Source organism: Notothenia rossii (assembly GCF_949606895.1).
Source record: "Notothenia rossii genome assembly, chromosome: 7".
In the NCBI taxonomy this organism is placed as follows: Eukaryota; Metazoa; Chordata; class Actinopteri; order Perciformes; family Nototheniidae; genus Notothenia; species Notothenia rossii.
Genome location: NC_136905.1, coordinates 47,546,821 through 47,560,844, shown reverse-complemented (window position 1 = coordinate 47,560,844; position 14,024 = coordinate 47,546,821). Strand labels below are relative to the sequence as shown.

At 43.9% G+C, this 14,024-nt stretch overlaps 2 protein-coding genes across 7 annotated transcripts in view; one reads left to right on the top strand and one right to left on the bottom strand.

Moving 5' to 3' along the window:
• The window catches only part of nrxn3a (neurexin 3a), a 277,628-nt gene that overhangs the window by 81,532 nt on the left and 182,072 nt on the right, over positions 1–14,024 (bottom strand). The window contains 2 exon segments of the mRNA XM_079692792.1: positions 2,515–2,639; positions 2,787–2,921. Of these exon segments, the coding sequence (XP_079548918.1) occupies positions 2,515–2,639; positions 2,787–2,921 (260 nt within the window).
• Positions 1–14,024, top strand: part of LOC307045909 (uncharacterized protein) — a 600,354-nt gene that overhangs the window by 579,208 nt on the left and 7,122 nt on the right. The window contains exons 1-4 of one of the 6 annotated variants that reach the window (XM_079691941.1): positions 8,390–12,760; positions 12,870–13,050; positions 13,717–13,865; positions 13,937–13,974. In XM_079691941.1, the coding sequence (XP_079548067.1) occupies positions 12,655–12,760; positions 12,870–13,050; positions 13,717–13,865; positions 13,937–13,944 (444 nt within the window). In that variant the 5' untranslated portion in view covers positions 8,390–12,654 and the 3' untranslated portion in view covers positions 13,945–13,974. Of the gene's footprint in view, positions 1–8,387; positions 12,761–12,869; positions 13,051–13,716; positions 13,885–13,936; positions 13,975–14,024 lie in introns of those variants that run through there. The other 5 variants (XM_079691940.1, XM_079691939.1, XM_079691938.1 and 2 more) reach the window with 5 other exon arrangements.

The following is a 14,024-nucleotide window of genomic DNA, read 5'->3' as shown; positions in this document are numbered from 1 at the left end:
ATCACTGTCTAAACCGAAAGTCCTTTGTCACTCTCTTCCATCCACATCTCTTCTCTCCTCCCTGTAATGTCTGTTCTCATTAGGTAAGACCTGCCTTCTTGGCAGCCAATCAAAATGACAACCTTGAAAGAAACATACAGACGGTGTGGTGTATATAATTACCGACCTTTTTACCTTAAACTCACACAGGGGTTGCCTATGTGGATACAAGAAACAGTGTGTACAGCAGCAGCAGAGCACCACAGTGGTGTGAACTGGCCATTATGACATTCTAAGTAGTCTGCAAACTGAGGGAATGGGTCGCTGTCAGTGCTTGAATTGGAATAAAAAACATGCCAGTAATCAGCAACTGTTTCAAGTCAATTTATTTATACAGCCCAAAAACAAATATTTGGGTCAAAGTCATGGTATATCCTATAATGCTGGTGGCATAGGCGGCGCGTGAGGCTCAGGTTTGGGAAGGCTAAATAAAAATGTTTACCTGACGCTGCCCGCCTCCGGCGTCAGAAAAGAGATCGACTCTGAAAGCACCGCCTGCTGACCAATCAGAGCTCAGTGTGCAGAGTTTGAATCTATCAAGTCATATTACAGGATAAAGGAAATACAGTTTAAACTGCCGTATGCAGGGAAGATGCCGATGTGTCGCACCTATCATTCATATCACATCATCAATCAGATCATCGATCATATAATATCATAATATATCATATATTTCCTTATCTGAGTCAGCTTTTCGAGCCGTATCTGGCCGTGCAACACTTACATTGTCACATACTGTATGCAGAAGTATTATTTTTAAGTAACACATTAGGTTGACAACTCAAATGTAATTAAATTCAGATCCACTCGTGTCTAGATGGGGCAGTGATATCATAAAACTGTTGTACGCTTTCAAACAAGCGTTAAATGTACAAATTCATGTGTCGCCTAGAAGACTCGGACAATCATGTTATCTCGATTTTAATTAACCCTGTGAAGAGTTCTACTCGGTTCTCTTCCATGATTTGGAGACATTGGCGCAATAGCCTATACAGACAGTGTGTATGTTTGGCTGGCTGTGATTGGACTGATTTTATGTTTTTATCTGTTTGTTTTTATTTGTTTTGTGTTTAGCTTTTTATCTTAATTATTGATGTGTGTCTTGTCTTTTTGTATGTGATATGGACCTTGAGTCTGAACTAAAGATTGAATAAAACACTTTATAGTAGTTTGTTTATTTATTTTTTAACCAGTTGTTCTATATTCACCTTGCAGGTGGGTTACTATGTGGCTTGTATGCTGGATTATATGTTTAAGTCATGGATGTTTAAAGTTCATATTTGTCTAATATTAGTTTACTTTTCATTAATGAAGTATGACGCTGCGCTGTCAGTACACTTGTCCCAGATACGTTTGTGATTGGTCAAATGTTGCTAACCCCGCCCCTTACACGTGAACGCGCTCTCAGCTGGACAGAGAAACCCTGGCTTGATTTAAAATGCTTGATTTAAGATAACTCAAACCTATCCAGGGTCTGTTGAACTGGCTTCGTAGTACAGGGCACAGGTGGCTGCATGGCAGCGTTAATGTCAAAGACACAAACATTATAGGCTACATTATATTTACATTTTACCAGGATGCAGAGACAAAAATATTTGGGAAGGCTTAGCCTTAGAAAGGCTCACTGTACTTAAACAAAATTACTCAGGGTGCATCTGAGATTAGAGGGGGTGCAAGGGTAAAGTTCTATTTTTATAAGTGGTGAGTGGACCTGAAACCCTATAGGGGGGTCCGGGGGCATGCTCCCCCGGGAAGATTTTTTTTAAATATTGAAGTAAGATGCATCAATCTGGTGCACTTTGAGAGCAAAATGAAGAGATATATGGATACCTCTCAACATCCATATGAAACAACTGTAAACAGATTTACTTTTTCTTTATGGATAAAAGAAAGTAAAGCCTGACTCCTACTGGCGGCTGGTTAAATGACTCCTCGTCCCTGAGTACACTCACCATCTTTCAGCAGGAAAGGAGAGAGGGAATCCTTGTCCGGCGATAACCGCTGTCTTTTCGCACTATTATTAAGCCACGCTAAAATTTTCGAAATGCTAACGTTATGTGATGTATTTTCTGCTCTAGTCTATCGCTGCGGCGCGGCCGGCGGCATCTCATGATGCATCTAGGTGCGCTGGGCATATTTGTTGTCATGCGTCATGACTTGCCGCCGGCGGCTGAGTACCGGCATTTTACTGAGTACCGGCACCTTGCCAGTGGTCCTTAAAAGTCTGCACGAATGCTGTGCCAGGTTGATTATCTGAAGTACAATGTCTTCTTCTTCTTCTTCTTCTTCTTCTTCTTCTTCTTCTTCTTCTTCTTCTTCTTCTTCTTCTTCTTCTTCTTCTTCTTCTTCGGTGGTGGAGGTGGGTTTTTGAAGAGGGATTTTCACTTTTATTTTGTTTGTTTCTGTTTCAATCGTTTCTTTAACTGTATGATCTTTCGTTGGGATATTTGTACTCTTTGCAAGTACGGTTAATACTTTTTCATTAGTGTTTTTCTGTGCCTCGCGGCGGGGGATGGCATCCTTCAGGGCGCCGCCGATGTCTCTGAGACACGGAGTGCGTTTGGTTTTGGCCGCAAGCACAGTGGAGCAGGTGCTGCTGGCTGTGAGGAATCAGGTCGGTCATGTAAACATCTCCTATGCTTCCCGCATGAACAAAGCGGTCATGGTCTTTTTGAAAGACCAGAAATATGTGACGGAACTTATTGAGAGCGGATTAATGCTAAACAAGGAATATATTCAAGTTTCACCGCTTTGAGTGCGGGGATTCGGGTCACAAACGTGTTGCATGTCCAGAGAGACGGCACGCGGCTCTGCCGGGTGCGGCTGGGCCCCGGGGGCTGCGGATGAAGTAGGGATGAATATCGTGAGAGATGAAACAGGGACTGTAGAGAGTGTGGTGAGTGTGAGAGAAAAAAATGTGGAAACAGGTAAACGGGTGGGAGATGATGTAGCAGGACAGGTGAGGACCGGGGCTGTGGGACAGGTGGAGGCTGTTGGCACACAGCAGGAGCTGCCGTCTGGCTCTGGGCGGCAAAAAGAGCTTCAACAGGCTGCAGACAGTAATGAGGTGACAGAGATGGACACAGACGGTGAGGGGGATTCTGACTGTGTTTCAGTTGCAGATAGTCTCTCTCAGAACGCAGAGATATATTCTTTGGAAGAGATTAATGTCTTTTTAGATGAGTCTTTTGGCAAGGCAGTGGAAGTGAGAGACTTTTTCCCTGACACTAACAAGTTTCTTCATACAGTGAGCACTCTTCAGAGAGTTTTAGTGTTACGGCCCCGACACAAGGCGGCGTGCGTTGTCGCTTGCCGGCGGGGGGGGGGCTGAAACTCGACCAACAAACAATCACATGAATCTCCTGCCCCAGACACACAAGCACGCGGTTTGATTGGCTAGAGCTTGCACTGGCATATTATTCGAATGGCTGACGCCTCCGTCGAGGCGGCAAAAGTAGAACATTGCTCTACTTTTGCAGCGAGCACCGCGAGAGAAGCTACGCTTTGCTCCCACAATGCAGTTTGGCGAATCGTGATCACACCCTTCAAAGTGAATGGGCAGAAGCGTTGAAGTGGCAACGCACGCCGCCATGTGTAGGGGCCGACCTGCTGGATGAAAAGAAACGCTTTCGTCTCAGGAAGCATGTAACTACTATGAAAAAAGGTACGAAAGGAAGCAAAAGAAGGAGGAAACTGAAAGGGTCTAAATAATTTCAACATGATCATGCAGCACTGGATGTCTCCTCTCTGCTGTGTGTAGCTGTCTGTTCTTTTTCTCTGTCTCCTTCCTCTAATGCAGGCTTTAAGGGTTGCTTCTTTAAACATGAACGGGGGTAGAAGTGCACAGAAAAGAGCTTTAGTGTTAGAGGTCTTTAATCAGAAAAAATTAGATGCGATATTTCTGCAGGAAACGCACAGTGATAGCCTGAATGAGACAGACTGGGGAATGTGGTGTGGGGGGGGGGGGGTCAGTATGTACTCAGACATGGCTCAAACCTTAGTGCTGGAGTAGCTGTTTTTTTCTCCCCTTCTCTAAATGTTAAGATTTTATCCAGCACTGAGATAGTGGCAGGTAGAGCCTTGATGGTGAAAGTGGAACTGTTAGAGTTATTTTTCACTTTTATTAATGTTTATGCACGTGTTGCACGGGCCCTGCACGTGTATCTGTGTTTCAGTTATTAAAAGACAAGCTAGACACTAGTGTACAGGGAGCGTGTGTTATACTGGGGGGGGGGGGACTGGAACGTTTGCACTAATGTCACTTTAGACAGAATAGGACGGGAGCCGCATCCTCAGTCGTCCCTTTTACTGTCACAGGTGATAAGAGAGGCTGACTTAGTGGATGTGTGGAGGATGAAGCATCCCTCTGTTAAACAATACACCTGGATGAGAATGCTAGATGGTGGCGCCAGTGCAGCCAGGTTAGACAGATTTTACATGTCTGCTTCTTTTATTACTCGTGCAGTGAACTGTCACATCCAACCTGTTGGTTTTACAGACCATCAGCTAGTTTATTTAGATTTGGTTTTATCCAACACAGAGAAACCTAGATCGTTCTGCTAGTTTAATGTTAACATTTTACAAGATTTGATTTTCTGTGAGAATTTTAAATTGTTTTGGATCAACTGGAAATCAAAGAAAGAGTCTTTTCCCTCCCTGAGTCAGTGGTGGGAGGTAGGAAAGGCTCAGGTTAGAGTGTTCTGCCAACAGTATACAGCCTACTCCACTGCAAACATTAGGAGAGCTATAGAGCACAGTGTTTCACCTAGGTTTACTGCCTTGGCAGGGTGCTGCTCGGGTACCCCGAAACATTTGTATCCTCCCGAGCAGAGAGCAGAGCTGTGGATTATTGTTATTGATATCGTACAGTAACAAAGTATTTGTACATTAAAAAGTAATAAAGTACTTTATTACTTTTATTCAAACTGTATTCCCTTCTTATCATGTAGCCTACACTTCTTCCTTTCATTGATACATTTAAATCACCTGACTACAGCATAACATACCTGCTGCAACCCTGTGCTGCTGCTGTTTCTCTCTGCCTCATCCTCTATTGCTGAAGGCAGCTCCACCTCATCTGATCTCTGATATGAAAGCAATCCTGTTATGATCGTATTGAGCTATTGGTGTGATTCTAACATTAAACAAGCAGTCTGCTTGTCATACATTGCTGACGATACATTTTAAGAGGCAATTTGTTGAGTCACTGCCGCTAAATACCGGTAGCATCAAGCTAGCAAATCGTGCATTAGCCTCACATCAACAGGTGTAGACAGAACATCCAATTATCCTGAGCTAATTTACTGAATAAACCAACTCACATATCCTGTCTTTTTTTTCACCCAACTCATTAGACTATTCTTCTGCTGGCGTTTCATTGTTGTTTTCTGTCAAATTCAATACTGTAGTTCAAAGCCGCGGTACCTGCTCACCATCTGTGAGCTATTTTTAGAATGCGCACGCTATGTTCGTTGTCGCGTTCGCGCGCGTCCACCTGGACAGGCTGTGTGTGTCCTTCTCCGTGACAATAACGGCTTGTGGTTAAAAAATAATAATAACAGGGTGTCCGCGGGGTCTTAAAAAGTATTAAAAGTTGATAAATCAATTTAGCGAAAATTAAGGCTTTTAAAAAGTATTAAAAAGTATTAAATGGCATTTTTCAAGGTATTAAGAAGTCCCACAGCAACGACAACATGAAACACCCTTTAATTTACTGAAACGACATGTCGGGAAACCCCAAAAGGCGGCCCCATGCATAGCGCGCCGTTTCGTTGCCTTGCTCCGCTCTGTGTGTGTGTGTGGGGGGGGGGGGAATAAACGACTACGGTAACGGGTCCCAAGGTGGGAAGACCGGCATACGCAACGCTCTGGGGGTCCAACGGCTCCGTGTGTGCCCTATATGATCATTTTCTGATAATGATGAAAGAGCCCGCCTCCCTCTCCCCACGTCCCCTGCTGCTGCTGGGCTGTCAGAAGAGGGGGAGGAAAAGAGAGGCAGTCACCGTTTATTAAATATTATTATATTATTATACAGAGAACAGAGTCGTTATCAATTTGTTTTAAAGCTCAATAAATAACAAAGAAGACCTCTGACCGGCACTTTCCTAATTTTGTACGGAAGATTTAAACTTTAACGGACATGTTGACCGGCGGAACATTTTTTTTACGGAAACTGCCGCACGGTCCCCTCGTTCCTTGGAAAAGGCGGAGAGGTGGGTGTTTTTCATCTGCTGGTGGACTACCTGAGAGATACAGCAGGAGAACACGCCGTCCACCGAGGAGAATAAACAGAAGGGCAACCATGGCAACCATGCTCCGGGTTCTTCTTCGCTGCTTTTGGTGTATTTCGGGCGGCAGCAGCGCCACTTACAGGCATGACATATGTACTACATCGTTTCCAGCATTTGCAGCGGTCTAGTGTGAACGGACACGTTAATGAATCGAATGCGTTTGAAAGGAAGCCTTTTTTGCGCTTGCGTATGCGTTTTACCGTATGCGTCCTTGTGGGGCCGGGGTCTAAGCCAAACTATATACGGTCACAGAGATCTGCTATTTTAAAGTAAAGTCAACACATAGACCCTAAATATAGTCTATATTAAGAATGAGAAAAGTCTTAACATATATATCCTTTTTTGTAAACATATGACAAATGTGTGAGGGTGATGACGTCAGAGCATCGTCTTATGTGCCAGGGCTTAGCCCCGGACAGCCCCAGCCCAATTTAACCCCTGGGTATTTGTGAGGGAGCTCCTATATGGCATTACCCCGCTGAAGCTCACCAAAGTTTAACATATTTCATAGTTCAAAGTTTTGTCAATTGTTTTGTTTATTGGTCAAATACTGGTTTCTAATGTTTTCTGAGGAGTTTTACTGGAATGAAAGAGCACAGAGTACAGAAGCAACAAAGCAGCATACTGCATTAAACCTGACCTTCACAGAGAGGTTGAAGTTCATGTGGAGAGAAGGCTTCAGTAGTCTGTCTGCACTCTGTTTAGTTTTGCTATCTTACAATCAATATAGTAAATGTGAGGTAAAGTGTGTTGCCAATGTAACCGGTTAGAACTCAAAGTTGCGATGAGGTCTTAAAATGTATGGAAAGGGTCTTAAAAAGGTCTTAAAAGGTATTAAATTTGACTTCAGGATTCCTGCATATACCCTGAATAAACAAATTGGAAACTGGGGGGGGGGGGGACACAAACGGGCAGACAGCAGAGCTCGGGGCAACAATGCAGATCTTGTCTCTGATTGTGAGTGTGTGCATTCGCGTGTGTGCTCAGAAACAGAGCGGAGGGAGAATGTGAATACGCAAAGCAGTGGACACTGAAACATGCACATACATTGGATAAATAACATAGGCGTTTAGTTTATTTAATAAAAGAGCACATGTTCAATGTGAAAAGTGACTGTAGATAGATTACTTCAGTTGCAATTTGGTGCTATATATATATTATTTTTTAAGAAAAAAAACACCTTGAATTTCAGGCGGGGCGCGGGGCTCCATTGGCAGGGCGCAGCACCCCGCCAAGACAATGGTAGGGGAAACACTGGAGCAGTTAGAGAGGGAGATCAGAGAGTTAGAGAGTGTGTCTATTCGAAATATAGAGCAGTCCCTCCTAAAACAACAACAGCTTAACTGTTTTCTTCAGGAGAAGGCCAAGGGAGCTCTGATCAGAGCCCGTTTTACTTCCATGAGAGACATTGATGCACCAACCACCTTTTTCTTCAACCTGGAGAGGTCTGTGGGCCAAAGGAAGCAGATGGTATGTCTGCGTCTCCCCGATGGACAGGTAACCTCTGAACCTGCTGAGATGAGGGGACATGCAGTGTCCTTCTACACGGACCTGTTCAAAGCCGAAGGTTGTGACATGGAAGCTGCTTCTTCAGGGTCTTCCACAGCTGAGTCCAGCCGAAAGTGACACCCTGGCTCTGACATTACTCTGGAGGAACTGACCTCTGCGGTGACACAGTATTATTTCGCTTGACCAGGAGAAGGCGTTTGATTGTGTGGATCACACTTTTTTGGATGCCACTTTGCAGGCTTTTGGTTTTGGGCAGCATTTTTTGTCCTGTGTGAAGTGTTTGTACAGTGATGCATGTTGTGTTGTGAAGGTGGGGGGAGGGCTGAGGGACCTGTACCAGTTAAAAGGGAGATCAGGCAGGGTTGCCCTATCTCAGGCCTATTATACAGTATTGCCATTGAGCCGCTTTTGTGCAGACTTAGAAACCGGCTGAGGGGCCTATGTCTTCCAGAGTCAGCTCAGCCCCCCCCCCCCCCCCCCCCCCCCCCGGTGGTTGTATCAGCTTATGCTGATGATGTCAGTGCCTTTGTTCAGGGTCAGCAAGATATCCAGGAGCTACAGGACAGTTTAGCTTTGTATAGGAAGGCTGCTTCAGCCAAAGTTAATTGGGAGAAGAGTGAGGCAGTTTTGGTAGGTCAGTGGAGTGTAGAAAATAGGCCCAGTCTTCCTGGTAACCTCAGCTGGGGAAACAAGGGTTTAAAGGTCCTGGGAGTTTGGTTGGGGTCTGAGGATATAGTGGCACAGAACTGGGAGGGATTGCTGGGAAAGGTGCAAGCTAAATTAGCCAAATGGAAATGGCTGCTACCCCAGCTGTCCTACAGGGGAAGAGTTCTTGTAGCCAACAATCTGGTTGCCTCATCACTGTGGCACAGACTCCAGTTGTTAACCCCACCGCCGGACCTCATGAAACAACTGCAGCGGCTCCTCGTGGATTTCTTCTGGTCGGGTCATCACTGGGTGCCAGCATCGGTCCTGTACCTACCTGTGGCGGAGGGGGGCAGGGCCTCGTGGACATTACTGCAAGGACTGCTGCCTTTAAGCATGCAGGCAGCTCTGCGGCTGCTGTATGGTGCCTCTCCCTGCTGGCTGTTGCTCTGGAGGGCAGGGGGCTTTGGTTTTGATAAACACCTGTTTCTGCTGAAGGCCCCTGCGCACAAGATAACTGGACTTGCACCTTTTTACTGCTCAGTCATCAATGCTTGGAAGATTTTCACCATACCACCCAACCCCCGGCACTGTTTGACACTGGTTTTCTTTCTGGAACCTTTTTCTCTTCAGCCACTGTAAAAAATGCGTTCATTCAATCAATCAATCAATCAATCAATCAATGTTTATTTATATAGCCCAATATCACAAATGTTACATTTGTCTCAGTGGACTTCACAGTTTGTACAGAATATCAGTATGACAATACGACACCCTCTGTCCTTAGACCCTCACATCGTACAAGGAAAAACTTCCAGAGAAAACCCACAGTTTAAAGGGAAAAATGGGAGAAACCTCAGGGAGAGCAACAGAGGAGGGATCCCTCTCCCAGGACGGACAGACGTGCAATAGATGCTGTGTGCAAATTGAAAAGATAATACATTTGCAAAATAGGTATTCATTGAAGCGGGAGGGAAAAAACTTGGCCATTTGACAGGGATCTCCACAGAAAAAATGGCTGAGGTGATGGGCATTCGATCAACCCGAGTTCTGGAGAACTTGGTAGATGAGGTGTGGCAGTCGCTGTCGCCATCCCACCGGACTTTTGCTCTGGATGCAGATCTGGCTGACCAGTGGAGAAAGGGACATGATTATGTTTTTCCTGCCTTGAGTGTGGGTCCTGCGGTGGGGGAGTGGAGAGAGGAGGATGGTCTCCTACTATCACTGGGGACTCTAACGGTACGTCTACACTACAGGCATCAAAAAATGCTTTCAACGCTTCGCCCATTCACTTGAGTGGGGTGACGTAGAAGATTTTTAATCTTTGCCGAACTGCATTGTGGGGAGCATGGCATGGCTTTGCAAGCATCACGAGCATCTATCGGCATCAAAAGTTGAACAATGTTCAACTTTTGAGGCTCGATGCTTGGCATCAGCCAATCAAATCCCGTTTATGCAAATCCCGCCAGTGCAAGCGCAGCCAATCAAACCGCGTGCAAGCTGGGAGAGCCAGACCGCAGTTAATTTCCTCATATTCCAAACGAGATATTACGGTAGCAAATCACCCGGTTCTTTACGACCGGAACTATTTACCGGGATACAAACCGGAGGAACCAGGCATGGAGGGAGGTGGCAGAGACAGTGGGTGAAACTGATAGTTTTTTCACCTGTTTGGAGAGTTTATATCCAGTTTACTTCGTTTTAACATTGCTATTGCTTTGTATGTCGGGGGCGGGAGATTCATGTGATTGGTTGCTCGCAAAAAATCGCCAAGCTTCAGACACGCCCAGCTTCAAGATTTGTTCATGCCTGTAGGTAGACGGGCCGTAACACCTGGAACGTTCAGCTCCTGCAATGGAAATATGCTATATCTTAGCTGTGTAAAGCTGCTAAACCTCAGCTCGCTCGCAGGCGTCAGAGAGTCGAGGTGGACGGATGTGTTTGGTTTGGGCTTTTCCCCTAAGGGCAGCTGGTGGATCCTGTATAAATCTCCGGTTGAGAAACGGATGGCTGACATCCAATGGAGAGTTATACACGGTGCAATAGCCACTAAGAAATACAGAGGTCGTTTTGACCCAGGCACAAGGGGGGGCTGTCCGTTCTGTTTTATGGCAGAAACATTGGAGCATTTAGTGGTGTCCTGTCCCAGATTGGCTGATCTTAAAAAATGTTTACAGGAGTGGGTGGAAGGGTTCGGGGAGGTTTTCTCCATACCACTTTTTGTCCATGGCCCCAAATACATCCTGAAAATAAGGAAACCCTACTATTGATACATTTCTTGTTTGCTCATGCAAAATTTGCAATCTGGAAAAGTAGAAAGAACCAACTTGCTGGAGTGGGATGGACGGATGCAGTGCTCTGTCTGAGAAGGCTGGTGGCAGCGCGTCTGAGGGTGGAGCATGCATACTATACGCTGATCAATCATCTGCAGTGGGTTCTGGATGTGTGGGCTGTGGGGCAGGTTCTGTGCTCACTGGGGGAGGATTACTCTCTAATATTGAAGTTTTAAAGGATAGGTGTAGTTTTTGTTTTTAAAGTGTGTAAAAGAGGATGTTTTTAAATGGGCAAAGCGCTTTCAAATGGGGTTTTCAAATGATATTTATTTGGTAGTCATGAAAATCTGTTTATTTATTTATTTGATTGTGTAATGTATTAGGTTTGTTCCGACTCTTTTGCAGGGTGGGTGTAGTTTAAAACAAATGCAAATATAATTTGTTTTAAAAATCAAATCTTCTTCTTCTTGTAGTGTTGTCATTTTTAGTGGCTCAGTATGTCCAGCTGGGGTATTTGCCTGACATGCAAGACACCTGCTTACCGATGCTTCTGATTTGTGATCAATATCTGGAAACCAAACCAAACCAGTGGGAATCACTATTCTGGTGCCCCTCAGTACAATGTCTGCTGCGTGTGATACTGTCAGCTCGCTGCTAACTCGTCTGAATTGTTTTAATATGGCAGCATGTTAAGATAAGACAAGACTTTATTTATCCAGAAGGAAATTGTTGTGCCACAGTTACAAAAATACAATATACACAGCAGCATAATAGTAAAACTGTACATTTACAGTGCAGTAAAAATTAAATATCTACAGGAAACATAGACGGTCACATAATTAATGTAAATATTTAGTAGTGCAAAAAAACGTAGTGGCAGATACGTAATTGCACATTATCATAGCACATTATTAATAATAATAATAATATTGCACATGTTATATAGCAGTAAGTGTTTTGTAATGATGGTAATGATTAATATTGCACATAGTTATGGTGTGGAAGTTCTCAGTTCCCTTTACTGAAGGGTGAAGAGTTAAAGAGTTTGATGGCCACTGGGAGGAAAGACCTCCTGTGGCATACCGTGGTGGTCTTCGGCGGTCTCAGTCTGTGGCTGAATATGCTCCAGCAGGAAACCAGTGTGGCATGCAGGGGGTGAGACTCGTTGTTGAGAGTATTGAAAGGAAGAAACGTCATTAGGAGAGCAGCTTTTCCAGAGAAGGACGCATTTCGGAGGACATGTGAAGATCAACAAGAAGTCCTGCATCATCTGCATCAATCGGGTTGTGCATCTACAAATTCAACGGTGATGAAAAACCATCTTATATTCCTCGTCAGTAGGCTATATTATTCATTCTAGCATTACTTCAAAAAATGTTTAAAATCTAACTGATGCTCAGCCAGCCAGCTGTCTAAAGTTAGCTAGGGAGTGTGTGATTTTAAAATGTCACTTATGAGGCCTCTTTGAATAGCTCAAACATTTATATTTCCTTGCATTTCAGAGTCATCGTATTTTATCAAGTGCTAACCGTTTTGGATCATCTGTGCATTTTCTTAAGATTGGTTAGCTGTAATGTTAGCGGTTGTTGCTAGCTAGCTAGCTAGCTGATATCTTTGCCCCTGCAAATGCGACGAAAAATCACCAAACAAACTTGACGGTTGGAATGGAGTTGGGATAAGTAGAAAAGTGGTTTTGAGAGGAGAGCAAGCTGATGTTAATGTGTGTTAGTGTTTATTGATTTATTTCAATGTTGATTTCATAGCCAACTTGGTTTATTATACATTTCAGCACAAAGATTGATACAGATGGTACAGAAAAGCAGCCAGTAATTAATTATACTGGGCTTCTTGTTGACATATTTTAGCCTAATCAACATTAATGCATCATATGTTTCATTATGCATTTGGTTAGTGTCTTTGTCTGTTCTCTACAGATGTCTGCCACCGCAGCTGACGTTGAGACAACCCTCACTCTACCTGCAAGTCCTCGTCTGATACTGCTTGGTATGCATTTCATTGATAGACATATTATATATCAGATTGGCCATTGTTCTTTGAGTTTACAGATGTTTATGCAAGGTGAGATGCATTCTGATGTTGCTATTACTTTAAGTTTCAGGTGGAACCGGGCAAGTCACTACTGGACGATGGATGATCACCCTTGAGGGCCGTGTCATATCTGAGGGCATCACATCAACCTTTTTGACGGGACTTGCTGCTGTCTTTGCGATCTACTATGTATTCAACCTGCAGTATCAGGAAGAGGCAGCCTGTACTCTGGAATTCATTCAGAGGTAAGACTCCTTTCATTTCCTTGTAATCATTATGTTTTTTTATTCACAATTAAAATCTTTGAAACCTGAATAACCACAAATCATTACTTTGCACACTTAAAAGGGATAGTTTGGATTTTTTTAACATAAGATGGTATTAGTTACTTACCGGTATTGACACAGACATTAACTCAGGCAGGCAGTCAGAAATGTCCCTGCCAGCTGGTCAATTGTTTGGCAAAAATGCAGAACATGGGGTCAGGTAACAACAACATTTCAAGCCTCAACAAAAAAAAAACATGAACCATTCACACGAGAATACAACATATATTGAGTAATTCTGCTGCTTGAACTTTCTATATCTTGAAAATGTTTTCTTTGTTAATTATGTGTATTACTATTTAGTGCAGCCGATTCCCATGTCAAGCCGCCGATAATCTTGAATAGAGGCGTAATATGTGAACTGACTCCAGTGCGTAGTAATACACAGGCAATTTTCAACAAATGAAATAATTCCAAGATATAGAAGGGTCTGATCGGAATTAAACTAAATACCACATTATGTCAGTACCGGTTAGTAACTCATATCACATTATGGAATAAAACTCAAACTACCCCTTTAAGACAACAACGTGTTCCAAATAGTTTTCCATTCAGTCTCTGATCTTAAAACATTTCTGATTTCAGGCGCTTCATTGGTATCAACCCAGAGAGAGGAACAAAGGCCATCCGGGGCAAGGTTGTCTCCAAGAAGACGGCTGTGATCGTCCAGAAGAAGTCTGCCACAGTCAACACACACGTCTCCACACTACTGAAGAACCTCCTTGACTTTGAATGGGACTTCATATACTGTAGGTCAGTGAGCTCTCTCTCGTCTCTCACTCTCTCACTCCATGTGTTGTTTTGACAGACTGACGTTGCCACATTATGCCACAAGACACTTTGGTATTACCAGCTTTATAAGCATTGTTATTGTATATTCCCGATTCTACAGT